The sequence below is a fragment of the Coregonus lavaretus genome (genome assembly GCF_964263955.1).
Source record: "Coregonus lavaretus genome assembly, chromosome: 25".
NCBI classification, from domain to species: Eukaryota; Metazoa; Chordata; class Actinopteri; order Salmoniformes; family Salmonidae; genus Coregonus; species Coregonus lavaretus.
The window spans coordinates 14695976-14711465 of NC_140012.1; the positions used below are offsets into that span (position 1 = coordinate 14695976).

A 15490-nucleotide genomic window follows, 5' to 3' on the forward strand; every position below is an offset into this window, starting at 1 on the left:
AGAGATCGCGTGGGGGGTGTCCCTCCTCCGCAGTTTGCAGTTTGATATGTCTCAGACTCCGCCAGCGCTGGATAGAGCGAGAGCCGCAGAACGCGCTCGATTCTCAGCCTTCCTTACCGAAAAGCCAAGTATTTCCCTGCCTTTTCTGCCCAACCGCCACCTACCTTGCACTTACTTCTTCTCTAACCCCCAGGAAACCCCTTGACATTTTTCCTCCTTCCTTATAGTTTTGTTCTCGGCTTTTATTCGCAATCTGAACAACTGGTTTATGGACTGTTGCTCATTTGGATTTGTCCGACATACGAGGGACCGTGGATGAGCTGCTTTCGCCAAAACCGGAGATGGAATTGCTGATTATATTCCTTTCCTTATGGATATTGCAATGCAATTCAGTGGCGAGCGCGGACTCCATCATTCACATCGGTAAGGAGCTTGTGCAGGGGACACGGGGTGCAAACGCGGAGGTGTGATATAAACCTCCTCAGTGCTTTCTTTTGTTGTTGAAATGTAAGATACGTTTAGGAAGGCATAATGATGAAAGATATGTGTTGAATGTGTTAGCATGAAGAGCGAGTTTGAACTAAAGACCTTATAAACTATGCTGATCTGTAGATCTGGTGAATAACGTTGTGCCATCCCTGGAGCTGTGACAATTTTATCAGATAAAATTGTCAGTTTGCGTTGCCTATTATACAATATCATATGAATAGCTTTGCAAATACTTGATTGAAAGTCTCTGGAAAAGTGCACCACCAATGTGTCTTTTCCTAAATCATGAGAATAGACAATATTGTAAATATATTGTAATTCACACGACAAAACCGAAGCAAGATGAACTAATTTGCTTAGATCAGACGAACTAAACCAACGTGGCTTTTTAGAGGATTGCCTAACCCTTCTCCTCCCCCTCCCCATCTATAAACTTGAACTTTGAATTGAACGTGAGCGAAATGTTAAACGCCTGTGAAGGAAATAAATGACAAAGGGATAAATACTAAACCCTTATGTCCTAATTCAACATTAGAATAGATGCCAATGTACTCTGGTGTTTTTGGGCGTGTAATATGTCAGATTTGTATTTTATCTGACATTAATTTAAATTTGGCTAAAACAACAAATGTTAGCGGCGGAGGAGATGGAGGGGGTCAATATGAATAAATATAATATTGTATTTCTAAATAATGTCACTGGCATTTGTTTAATGCCATTTGTTTGATCAAAGACAACTAATGCAAACACGCATGCACGCAAGCAAGCATGCACGTACAAACAAACACATACACACACAAAGACCGTAGCAAAAAAACAATCAATTTTTGTTTAATTTTACATCGAAACCTTTGCATGTTATGTATCCAATAGTGCTATATTCCAACAGTTGATATGTTGAAATAAAGCCATCATGCACGACAACAGTTCAAGCATCTTACATTTGAGAATTCTACAGTATACCTGTGTAGCTCAGTTGGTAGAGCATGGCGCTTGCAACGCCAGGGTTGTGTTTTCGATTCCCACGGGGGGCCAGTATGAAAATGTATTCGTTCACTAACTGTAAATCCGTCTGGATAATGTATGCATTCACTAACTGTAAGTCGCTCTGGATAAGAGCGTCTGCTAAATGACTAAAATGTTAAATGTAGTGTAGGCATTTAGGCTGTTGCGGGGCTTTATAATTAAAACATGTATTGGATTCATTGTCATCGATGGCGTTTGCACTTTGTCGGCTTACCATGATATAAACCATAACTAACAAACCAGGTGTGAAGCAAGTTGGAATAATTCCAATGTGGCCATTAGGACTTGTTGGTTACGTTGCACTTTTGTCACCATCCGTTTCGAAATCAGGGCTTTTATCTGGATTTGGTAATTATAATTTTATTAAAACGTTAATTCCATGCCCGTTTAGGATTTGATGCGTTTTGACAAATGTTGTTCTCTCGGAATCCAATGTAATTGTATCGGTGCTCTTGATAGAAAAGGCTTGCAGTGCAATCCATTATCAAGCTTTACATTTTACATTTTTTTACATTTAGTCATTTAACAGACGCTCTTATCCAGAACGACTTACTGGCCCCCCTGTGGGAATCGAACCCACAACCCTGGCGTTGCAAGCGCCATGCTCCACCAACTGAGCTACACGGGACACTTTACCCTTGAGTATTCTGCGTAGGCTATATGCTAAACATGTTTTAAACAATAAGTTCTCTTTCTGATTAACTTCATATGAAATTGTCTTAATGAGTGATGTTGAAGAGTGGTGCACCATTACGTTCGAACACAATCGATTCTAATTTTAAGGCTTGACGCATGTTTGGTCTCCATAGCCAGTCACTGTCACTCCGTTCCCAGTCTGCTGCTGCATGCACAAAAACTCTGGAGAGCCCTCAATACAACGATGGTCTAACTTGGCAACCAAAAGACTGCCCACTTTTGAATGTGGCAGAGTTCCATTCCGGTCTAAACCCTTTCGCGAGGATCTGTCTCGTCCAATCGTTGGTTTGCCATCTCTGTGTCATTTTTTGCTTGGTTCCTCCTTTAAGCTGTGAATATATTCGATGTTCAATTTCTGAATGTTAGGCCTAATGGGTATGGTCCAACTCTTGATATCAAACGGGTAAGGGCTATTTGTGTTATTGTGCGTAAAGTGGGACCAATAGATTAGAGAATATTACGTTTGCCACCACCTTATTCCTATATACTTTCACCCTCCTCTCCTTTCCTCTCCTCATCAAGTTATCATTCTGGCCAAAAGCTGAGGCTGTTCCTTATGCAAAGGAGAAATAAGTCTGTCCCATGAGTTGGACACCTGACATGGAATGATTTACGGGGTGATGGGGCTATATAGAGGCGCTGCTTATCCAGCCCTGCATTGAAAGGCGAGCTCGAACCCGGGAATCCAATCTGTTCTCACCGGCAAATAGAATGCGCAGATGCGCCATTCTGATCCCCCGCTAAATAAGATGAACACACCAGTTATACATCAACGCAAGCTATTCGGTCGACCACCTGCAAAATACGACACAACGAACATAAATCTAGGCTACTTTATCCAATCTGAACGCTGTTTACAATAATTTACTTAAAATGATTGATAATGTATCTTATCAACAAACAACTCCAGGTCAATATTGTTTGAAACCTTAATGGATTTGAAAGTGTAGGCAGTTCTACCATAAAGTAAGCGAGGTTATTTTACATTTTAGTCATTTAGCAGACGCTCTTATCCAGAGCAACTTACAGGAGCAATTCGTTTTAAGTTCCTTGCTCAAGGGCACATCTGCAGATTTTTCACCTAGTCAGCTCAGGGATTCAAACCAGCAACCTTTTGGTTACTGGCCCACCACTCTTGTGAAGCCCGGCCCATATCTACACTGTAAAAAAAAATCAGATTGTTTTTATGGTAACTGACTATTGGCAGCCAGTTACCAGTAAGTTACTGTTAAAAATGGTAGGCCTACAGTATGTTACCGTAACATACTGTACCTTTTTACAGTAACTTATGCCGGCAGTAAGTTACCTTCAAAACAACAGGATATTTTGTTTTACAGTGTAACTGAAGCCGAGGAGTGGGTAGAATTTGCCCCTAACCCCACAGATACAGGAACAATATGCCCCCCCCCCCACCCCCTCTTTAGTCTACACGACATGGTGGCAAATTCAAGATACAAGAACCAAGAACAGTTTGCTACTACAGCAGATGAAGGAGCGGAAAGAGCATGGAGATGTGGACATTTTTGGAAAATGAGGAAAAAGTAATGGAGCTGAGTGTAGAGGGAAGCGGTATGGTGAGGAAGATTAGCATCATGTACAAAAAGTAAAAAAAACATACTCTGCTAGCTCAGAAATGTAACATGACGAGTGAGGATGAATGACCTGTGGTGGCAGGTGCGGTGAAGAGCGCCGAGTACGAGCCTTGTCCCAATGATGACAAAGATGATTCTGGCCCAGTGGGAGTGAGAATATATCTGTGCCTTCTGGCTGATCCATATGTGGTGTCAGGTTGGGTGGAGAATAGGTTGGGAACTGTTGAGTCGGTGAAAGTAACTCAAAGTGGAATTATAATAATTTTTTGCATTTCTTCCGTCCACCACACTTCTAGGGGCAAGAACTGTGACTTGCTTTGCTCTCCGGAGCTGGACACAGTTGAAAGGAATGAAAACTGTGGAGGCGTTAAGTGGTGAGGAGGATCAACTGAAATGGAAGTTTTCCGGTGTCTGTGACGCCTGCTGTTTGGTGCGACGCAGACCTGGTGGAGAGCGTGGTGAAACAGCGAAGACACTGTCTGTCCTGCTGAGTTTTGATGCAGTCTTTACCCGACAAAGTCAAGTTAGGATGTGTCAGTTATCCCGTGAGAGCTTTTGTCCCAAACCCATTACGGTGTTTTAGGTGTCAAGCTTATGGTCATATTGCAGCAGTGTGTAGGAGGGAGATTTTTAGATGTGATAAGTGTGCAGGATGGCATGAGACAAATTAATGTGTAGTATCGGTTGAAAAAGTTGTGTGTTAACTGTAGGGGTGCCCATCGTGCTGGAGACCCATAGTCCCGTGTAGCTCAGTTGGTACAGCATGGTGCTTGCAACGCCAGGGTTGTGGGTTCGAATTCCCACGGGGGACCAGTATGAAAATGTATGCACTCACTAACTGTAAGTCGTTCTGGATAAGAGCATCTGCTAAATTACAAAATGTAAAAAATGAGGTTGGAAGTGTTCGGTGAGAGAAAGGCAGATTGAGGTTGCCAGGATCTGAGTAGTACAAAAGGTGTCGTATGCTGAGGCAGTGAAGAGAATAGTAGAGGAAGATGGGTTCAGGGCGAGGGATGCTAAGAGACTCCCTGTGAGTAGGCTGAGAGTGATAGGAATAACGTGCTTCAGTAAGGGTGGTTTCTTAGCGTTAATATTCATGGCTATCAACTGTACCACAGCTGAACGTAAATCACAGAAATAGATGTTGTGGTGGCAGCTGCAGAGAAGTACTTGGGTGTATGAGATTTTACTGCAGAAGAGTTACAAGGTGTGTTGAACGATAGTGTCCCATCCTCCCGGGCTGTCGGCCTGGTGTATGATCAGATGGGGCCAAGTAGTGGAAAAATTGTGAGGTTTTTAATGGGTGTAGGGTTAGTTGGAAGGGCAATTTTTCTTCCATTTTACCCATCCTTTTTTCCTTCCCTTTTTGTGTTACAAAGTATAATGAATTCACACTCCAGAACAATAGGCGGAAACACAGGGCGAGATAAGAGAAATAGATGAATAGGGAGGCCGTGACCTGCCTCACACTCCAGTACAGTAGGTAGCAGTGTATTCACCTTTCAGTTGATTGCGATCCGCCAGTACAAATTTAAAGAAGAAGAAGGTCCCTCCCGTTTCGTTCGGTTTGCTTTCGTTTACGAAATGTTTATGCAACAGATTTGACGTAATCAATACACCCCTAGTCTTTGCAATGCATATCTACACATATTGCAAGGTTGACAATTGCATTTTTTCAACAGGTGCCATATTCGAGGAGAACGCAGTGAGGGATGATGAGGTTTTCCAGCTGGCGATCTCAGACCTCAGTCTCAACGACGACATTTTGCAGAGCGAGAAAATCACACACTCCATCAAACTTGTCGAGGCGAACAACCCTTTCCAGGCGGTCCAGGAAGGTATGTGGGCTGCCATTGAATTCTTATGAAATGCATTGTTTTCCCCTTTCCCTTTCGCCATATTTGGTTAGTAGGCTACTTAGTAGCATAACTATACCTCAAGTGCAGTTTGTAGGCTAGCTATTTTTGAAGAGGAGAAGAGGATCATTTTAAGTGGAACACCCGTTCCCCTTTGATGCTCTTAAGCCTTGTTCACACTGCAGGCCTTAATGCTCAAACCAGTTTAGTTTTTCAAATCCGTTTTGGAATACTGACTGTCCTAACAGCAAGTTACAAGTGACCAAATCGGATTTGTGTGTGTTCAGACAGCAGTCATTTGCTCACATGGCTATGCTAGTTGTCATAGTAATGACGTGTGCGTGTGCAGTGGTGTAGGCTGATTGGTGGTGGTGCTTGTGCTTCCTATTGCTTAGAAGTTATGTTGCAAGCTCAGGTGACAACAATGCCTGCCATGGGAGTTTCCAAGCTGCTTTGAATGTTCAAAATCATAGTGTATGAGCACTTTTAAAACCTCAAAGGATAACATGCCCCCTCATTTTTGGGGTGTAATGCAGCCGGAACGCTCATTAACTTTTTTCAATCTGAGAATACACGGAGCTGGTAAAACTATTTAATTCGGATAAATTCAAAGTAAGTTATATTTTAATTACCACAAAAATTCCATGAAAAATGATAGTATGACAAACCCAGCAGCGTTAAAGTTCTTGACACATACCCCGTTCAAAGGCACTTAAATCTTTTGTCTTGCCCATTCGCCCTCTGAATGGCACACATACACAATCCATGTCTCAAGGCTTAAAACTCATTTTTTAACCTGTCTCCTCCCCTTCATCTACACTGATTGAAGTGGATTTAACAAGTGACATCAACAAGGGATCATAGCGTTCACCTGGATTCACATGGTCAGTCTATGTCATGGATGTTTTGTACACTCGGCTATGTTGGCTTTCACGCTCAACAGTTTCCCGTGTGTATTAAGAATGGTCCCCCACCCAAAGGACATCCAGCCAACTTGACACAACTGTGGGAAGCATTGGAGTCAACATGGGCCAGCATCCCTGTGGAACGCTTTCAACACCTTGTAGAGTCCATGCCCTGAAGAATTGAGGCTGTTGTGAGGGCAAACGGTGGTGCAACTCAATATTAGGAATGTGTTCCTAATGTTTTGTACACTCATTGTATAGCAGCCTAGAGGTAGGTAATGATGATTTCTTCCCTGTCTTCTCTCTGGCGGTGGCGAGAATGATGAACTATAGTCTACATGTGTGTACTGCGGAGGCTCGTCGAAGGCTTGACCACTTTGGTCAATCAGAACGTAGAAAAAAAAAATCACAATTCACAGTTTCTGCCCTGACGTTAATAAAACTCCATGAACCCCCTCTTGCGCAATGGAACCCAGAACGATATGTGACTACTTGGTTACGGCAACACCGTCTTGCCGAAGACACCCAAACCAGTTGGCACTGCAAAGCCCAAGGAGCCTGACCCTCTCTGGATGTTGCAGTAGCCCTGCTTGGGCTATTGGTTGAGATGCAGGGCCCGTGCTAGCTTGGTATGTCAGGTTGGGCAATTGGAAATGTGAATTGGGCCAAGTTGAAGGTAATATAATATTTAGGTTATAGTTTATTGAGATGCATGAATACACCACACCAAAAGCCTGATTATATGGCTGTTTTTAAATGAATTTCCAGCAATTCTACAACGTTAATGATTTATGTACACTACTTGGTCAATTGATTTTATAGCATGTTTCATCTATGCAAATAAGTTCTATGAATTGATAGTTCACCTCTCTGTTTTATTTTATTCTCTAATAGGGTATATTGTAGCCAGTTTATTTTAAGATACACAATACAATGAAATGTCTACTCGCAATAAAGCTCTCCTTTGCAAACAGTGCAATGATATGAAGCTATATGTATTTGTATTTACATTAGGCTATAGCCTACAAATCACAGGAGGTTGGTGGCACCTTAATTGGGGAGAACGGGCTCGTGGTAATGACTGGAGTGGAATCAGTGGAATGGTATCAGATACATCAAACACATGGTTTCCAGGTGTTTGGTGCCATTCCATTTGCTCCATTCCGGCCATTATTATGAGCCGTTCTCCCCTCAGCAGCCTCCACTTCTACAAATAGCTATACCAAGTAGTCTTAGGCCTATTAGGCTTTAGGCCTACTGGAATTTATTTTATTTTTTTCCAGAACTGGCCGAATAGTAGAGCTATCCTTCAGCTTTCAGCACCACAAGTTGGTTCAACTTCTTTAACATCATTACGCGATCCTGGCGCTGTCCTTTCAGCACCACGAAGGATGTTCCAATCGCTTAAAATTACATCTCATCAAGATCTGTTGCCTACGCCCAATAGTCATACTCGCCACTTATTATTATTATTATTATTACAATTAGAAGATTCTCACTTCTCACAATGGTGCTCCTTTAGTAACGTTAGATCAAAACTGAATCAGTGTCTCACAAGATCACATAATGATTAATTTGCATTTTATATAACAGAACCAAATATAATACCATAGCATAGTAGGCCTATAACGTTACTGTTAAACCAAAAACACATCCTCATGTCTGAGATTTTAGGATGGTTAGCTGAAACTGAATAGTCCCCCCAAAAATATAATACGGCCTCCCGAGTGGCGCAGTGGTCTAAGGCACTGCATCGCAGTGCTGAGGTGCCACTACAGCCTCGGGTTCGATCCCAGGCTGTGCCACAGCTGGCCGTGACAGGGAGACCCGTGGGGGGGTGCACAATTGGCCCAGCGTTGTCCGGGTTAGGGGAGGGTTTGGCCCGGCCGGGGTTTCCTTGTCTCATCGTGCTCTAGCAACTCCTTGTGGCGGGCTGGGCGCCTGCCTGCTGACTTCGGTTTTCAGTTGGACGGTGTTTCCTCCAATACATTGGTGCGGCTGGCTTCTGGGTTAAGCAAGCAGTGTGTCAAGAAGCAATGCGGCTTGGCAGGGTCGTGTTTCGGAGGACACATGGCTCTCGACCTTCGCCTCTCCAGTCCATACTGGAGTTGCAGCGATGAGACAAGATTGTAACTACATTTACATTTTAGTCATTAGCAGACTCTCTTATCCAGAGCGACTTACAGTTAGTGAGTGCATACATTTTCATACTGGCCCCGCGTGGGAATCGAACCCACAACCCTGGCGTTGCAAACAACAATGGGGAAAAAAAATTAAATTAAACAAATAATCATAATATATATATATATATATATATATATATATATATATGTGTGTGTATGTATGTATGTATATGTATATGTGTGTGTAGAAGTAAAAAAAAACGTAAAAAAAAAACTGAATGAGTAGGTGTGTCCAAACCTTTGACTGGCACTATATATATATATATATATATATATATATATATATATATATATATATATATATATATATTACCAGTCAAAGGTTTGGACACACCTACTCATTCAATAAAAATAAAAAAAACGTTTTTTAAAACTATTTTCTACATTGCAGAAAAATAGTGAAGACATCAAAACTATGAAATAACACACATGGAATCATGTAGTGACCAAAAAAGTGTTAAACAAATCAAAATATAGTTTCTATTTGAGATTCTTCAAAGCACCCACCTTTGCCTTGATGACAGCTTTGCACACTCTTGGTATTCTCTCAACTAATCAAATCAAATCAAATCAAATCAAATTGTATTGGCCACATGCGCCGAATACAACAGGTGCAGACATTACAGTGAAATGCTTACTTACAGCCCTTAACCAACAGTGCATTTATTTTTATTAAAAAAGTAAAATAAAACAACAACAAAAAAGTGTTGAGAAAAAAAGAGCAGAAGTAAAATAAAATAACAGTAGGGAGGCTATATATACAGGGGGGTACCGGTGCAGAGTCAATGTGCGGGGGCACCGGCTAGTTGAGGTAGTTGAAGTGATATGTACATGTGGGTAGAGTTAAAGTGACTATGCATGAATAATTAACAGAGTAGCAGCAGTGTAAAAAGATGTGGTGGGGGGGCAGTGCAAATAGTCTGGGTAGCCAGGATTAGCTGTTCAGGAGTCTTATGGCTTGGGGGTAGAAGCTGTTGAGAAGTCTTTTGGACCTGGACTTGGTACTCCGGTACCGACTAGGGTGGCTGGAGTCTTTGACAATTTTGAGGGCCTTCATGCTTCATGAGGAATGCTTTTCCAACAGTCTTGAAGGAGTTCCCACATATGCTGAGCACTTGTTGGCTGCTTTTCCTTCACTCTGCAGTCCAACTCATCCCAAACCATCTCAATTGAGTTGAGGTCAGGTGATTGTAGAGGCCAGGTCATCTGATGCATCACTCCATCATCCTTCTTGGTCAAATAGCCCTTACACAGCCTGGAGGTGTGTTGGGTCATTGTCCTGTTGAAAAACAAATGATAGTCCCACTAAGCACAAACCAGATGGGATGGCGTATCACTGCAGAATGCTGTGGTAGCCATGCTGGTTAAGTGTGCCTTGAATTCTAAATAAATCACTGACAGTGTCTCCAGCAAAGCACCCCCACACCATCACATCTCCTCCTCCATGCTTCATGTTGGGAACCACACATGCGGAAATCATCCGTTCACCTACTCTGCGTCTCACAAAGACACTGCGGTTGGAACCAAAAATCTCAAATTTGGACTCATCAGACCAAAGGACAGATTTCCACTGGTCTAATGCCCATTGCTAGTGTTTCTTGGCCCAAGAAAGTCACTTCTTCTTATTGGTGTCCTTTAGTAGTGGTTTCTTTGCGGCAATTCGACCATGAAGGCCTGATTCACGTAGTCTCCTCTGAACAGTTGATGTTGAGATGTGCCTGTTGCTTGAATTCTGTGAAGCATTTATTTGGGCTGCAATCTGAGGTGAAGTTAACTCTAATGAACTTATCCTCTGCAGCAGAGGTAACTCTGGGTCTTCTTTTCCTGTGGTGGTCCTCATGAGAGCCAGTTTCATCATAGCGCTTGATGGTTTTTGCGACTGCACTTGAAGAAATGTTCAACATTCTTGAAAATCCGGATTGACTGACCTTCATGTCTAATGATGGACTGTCATTTCTCTTTGCTTATTTGAGCTGTTCTTGCTATAATATGGACTTGGTCTTTTACCAAATAGGGCTATCTTCTGTATACCACCCCTACCTTGTCACAACACAACTGATTGGCTCAAACGCATTAAGAAGGAAATAAATTCCACAAATTAACTTTTAACAAGGCACACCTGTTAATTGAAATGCATTCCAGGTGACTACCTCATGAAGCTGGTTGAGAAAATGCCAAGAGTGTGCAAAGCTGTCATCAAGGCAAAGGGTGGCTACTTTGAAGAATTTGTTTAACACTTTTTTGGTTACTACATGATTCCATATGTGTTATTTCATAGTTTTGATTATTCTACAATGTAGAAAATAGTAAAAATAAAGAAAACCCTTGAATGAGTAGGTGTGTCCAAACTTTTGACTGGTACTATATATATAGATATATATTTTTAAATTATACAAACAAATATAATGCGCCAAAACGCAACAGAGTTGCAAGTAGGCAGGATACAGTATATGATTTCATTGAAACAAAATACAAGAAAGGCTAGTAGTTTGTTAACACCATCTGCACTAATTCGCTCACGAAACAGTAATTCAAAAATATCTAAATGCATATTCCCATGAAATTGATTGAGATCGATCAAATGATCGGCTTGGGGATGCAGTATAGATGTTTCACCGGTAAAACGTGAAGAATTATCATGCACGATTGACAGTGATGGCCTATTTTTTAAATTAGGTAGCCTATGGCTAACTTTGTGTTTTTTGTGTACACTCCCGAGTGGCGCAGTGGTCTAAGGCACTGCATCGCAGTGTTAGCTGTGCCAGTAGAGATCCTCTGTCATAGCCGGCCGCGACCGGGAGACCCATGGGGCGGCGCACAATTGGTCCAGGGTAGGGGAGGGAATGGCCGGCAGGGATGTAGCTCAGTTGGTAGAGCATGGCGTTTGCAATGCCAGGGGTGTGGGTTCGATTCCCACGGGGGGCCAGTATGATTATTATTTTTTTAACTATGTAGGCACTCACTCTGGATAAGAGCGTCTACTAAAATGTAAATGTGTTTGAGGGTATAAAAAAAAAACTACAGTTTTTTTGACTCTGTGTGGGCATAGGCAGACGTTGCAATTGGAGGATTTATTTTATGCATAATCTAAAATGATAGGCTATTCAATTGGCTACACCTGTAGGTACAAACTTTGAGGAAATTATGACGTCATTTATACCTTTTTTTGGCGCTCCTTCACCTAAAAAAATAGCACTACACCACTGGCCACAGCAATCAACTAGCTAGCTAGGTAGCTGTTTAGCTTTCTAGCACATTCACTAATTTGTTTGTAAACAGTTAACAAGCTAGTTAGCTACCACATGTTCTTGTCAAACTGTCAACAGAGTAGCTAGTAAGCAACAAGATATGCCAAAACAACAGTCTATATACCACTTGAAGGCAACTAAATCAGATTTGACCATTCAGAAACAAGTCGCATGGCCAAGAATCAGATTTGTATCTGATTTCAAACCACTTACGATGGTGGTTTGAAAAGTGGCTTGAAATATCCGATTCCATGTGGTTTGTGGCTGTTCAGACTGCAGGGGAAAAAATGATATTAGAATCGAATATGCCCCCAAAAAAATATTTCAGTGAACAAGGCTTAATGCTCCCCAAAATAGTAGAGCAGCAGTGTCTTCTGTGGATAGAAAGCTAGGTGGAAGTATTGAGTCGAGCAGGCCTCAATAGCAATTTTCCACACATCATTGCTATCCAGTGTGAGGCAGCCTTAAAGACATGTTGCTTTCAAAACAGGAAGCCTAATTTGCTTGTTTCATAGTGAGTTGTATTGGTGATGATGGTAGATTTTGATCAAGAAATTAGCCTCTGTTTCAGACTCTGTAACATAACGAAAGGTGTAACATCCATAACAGTTGTTTTTCCTCTCTAAAGTAATAATGTTAATGACAATATTTTCAAATTTATCGTGTTTTGTTCAGCCAGGCCTTTTCTTCGAAATTACTATCCATGTTTTGACCTAACACTTACAAACTCACAGACTTTGCTAACATGTTTAGTTGCCCCAAAAAGCTTGTCCATTTCCTGTAACATCCATAACACATTACATTTACATTTAACACCTCTTATTTGCTTTATTTGTACAACATGCCAATATTTAGAAGTCCGCTCTTTTTGGTATACACTCCCCCCAAGACACACACATCAAAAGTTTCATTAATTTGTATTTTATTCTGTGAGACATTAAAGTTTTGATTTTGCGTACAAATGTAACATCCATCTGCTGGAATTACCCTGTACCTTTGTTTCTGGGTTGAAGAAGCTATGACCTTTGAAAAGACAATCTCCAGGAAAAAAAAAGTTTACAACAGATAGCAATGTTGTTGCTCTATAACACTAAACAATCACAACGGCTGCTTAAAGGGGCAGTGCAGTCAAAAAACAATTCAGCCTGTTCAGGTGGGATGGTGTTTTTGGCCCACAGCAAAAACAACATCACAATCTGATCTGATTATTCTGACCAATGACCAGTCATTTTTATTTGCATATGTATGTCATTTTTTATTTGCATATGTATCTGCTACTTTGAAGGGTTAAGTGGGGTAGGAGCAGTGGTATTCAAAGTTGAGGTCACGTGTTTTTTTGAGTTTTTCTTATTTTTTTTACAAAAAAATAAGAGTAGAGATTATTGTATGGGACAATATACAAACATTTTAAGAAAGATAATAATAATTAAAAAAAGATTAAGTATTTATTGGTTTCTTTTGAATTTAAGGTTATTTGTTGATGTAAAAATCTACATTTACTACTTTTTAAGGTTGTCATTAGATTTGTGGTGGGGTGGGGTTGTGAGAAATTATTGGGGAAAAAGTTTGAGTTGATTTCGTGAAATAAACACACACAGTGATTTATTAGTCATACAGTGATGATTTAAAAATACAATTAAAAAGACTGCATGGGCTTTAAGCCTAAACGCTGTATCTGCAGTGTATCCACACACTCATTTGTGTCAGTCAACCAAGGGTTAACACCTGTCCCTGAGAGTTGAGCAGGTGTCAATGCCCCTGTGAACAAACACAATCAGCATGCTTGACCTTTGCCTTGTATAATGTAAAAAATGTAGGATACAAGGACGTTCTTTGATGTTCTAGAATTGCTCGTAAACCATGTCATCTTTACTTGCCAGAGGTCCGTATACATTACATACAGTACATTGGCAGCTGTTGATGTTGAATTGAGATGGAAACTCACTAAGTCAGTTTGCCGTTCACGACCTTCCGGAGGAGGTCAATAGCAGCAAAGGATGTGCTGCTCATTATTTGCATAAATCTCTTTCAGCAAAATCTATGTTAACTGCATGTAAGTATACGTGGCCTTTGCACACAAGTACACAAACAATGGCTTCTAATTCCATTTACATTGGAGGCTGTTTGTTAATTGGTCACAGTTGAGTCCCTGGGCTTTTTCAATTAATGACATTGAGGGGCAGAGGAGATCAATATGGCACAGCCAGGGAGCGGCTCGATGACTTCCCACTCGTCGCTGACCTTTTCCTCCACGGCAGATAGTCAGCCCTCTGAGACCACCGCTGACAGCTTGGGGTATGGAGGATTATGGGTAATGAGGGAGGGATTCACACCTTGTGATGTGTCCTGCTGTCCAGTGAGCCCTGCGCTCAGCGCCCACTCCTCTCTCAGTGACCAATAGAACCCAGGGGGCCGTGGAGCTGCTGATATGATGCTCTTCCTGTGGAGAGGGAGGAGAGAGAGATCTCTGGCTGACTTAGAACAGAACCCTCTGTTGCTTTGTGTCATTTTACATTTGAGAGTGACATGATTGGTAGAATATTGTAGGAGTGAAGAACCAATGCAAGTGAAAACACTGGAGGCACATACAGTATTTGTGTTTATATGTCCAGTAACATGATTGGTGGAATCTTGTTGGGGTGAATAATCAATACCAAGTGAAGATACTGGAGGCACATTTAGGCCTGTGTTGTTGATGGTAAGTGTTGGGCAGTGTTTCATTCTGAATGTGCAAATTTTTCTTCATCTCCAAAGATGGATGTCCATATTGTGTTGCTTGAGGAGAAGGAAAGCATGCATTACCATAGCCCTCTTGCTTCGGTTGCTCACGGATACAGAATAACACCAACGAAGACATTTCATAAGAGAGCAGATAAACATGACACACACACACACACACACACATTTGTTCATTGCAGTAAAGTTGATTTAGCTTGTTTGAAAACGCATCACATACAAGACAAAGCATTAGTGTGTCTTATGACAGTGGGAGCTCATTAATAATGGATCGTGCATTTAGGGAGTGGTTTTTCATCCTTGGAACAAGAGATTATTTTACAGTAAGTCTTTGATTTGATTGTATGTAAAACTATTATTCACAAACATCAAGAACAATGTCTGAAAGTTTCTGTCAAATTACCTTTTTCATTAGCTATGAAATGCTTCAGCAAAAACGATTGGAATTGGAACTTCACACTTAGCATCTCCACTCAAAGAACAATTTTTATAATGGTTGGATTTCTTTATTGACTCCGACGCTGAAGTGTAATTATTGGATATTTGCTAACTTTTTATTCTCACTGTACAAATTCTTTAATGTCTTTTTAAAGTAAAACAAATTAGGCTAATTACCGTTCTTTATCATGGCCAGCAGCTCCATTTTCTCTGCATTAGTGTAAAAACAATCATTTTACCCTGGCATCCTCTGCTGAATGAATGATTGTTTTTTTCCGTTGACAAATGTCCACTATCCTTTCTTTACACTGACAATCCCCA

At 41.2% G+C, this 15490-nt stretch overlaps 1 protein-coding gene across 1 annotated transcript in view; it reads left to right on the forward strand.

The window, feature by feature from the left end:
- Window positions 1-341: 341 nt before the first annotated feature.
- LOC311100383 (glutamate receptor ionotropic, delta-1-like) overlaps window positions 342-15490 on the forward strand; it is a gene marked incomplete at its 5' end in the record, with an annotated part of 495891 nt that continues 480742 nt past the window's right edge. Inside the window, 2 exons of the mRNA XM_084141276.1 lie at window positions 342-423; window positions 5486-5641. Coding sequence (XP_083997402.1) covers window positions 342-423; window positions 5486-5641 — 238 coding nt within the window. The remainder of the gene's footprint in view (window positions 424-5485; window positions 5642-15490) is intronic.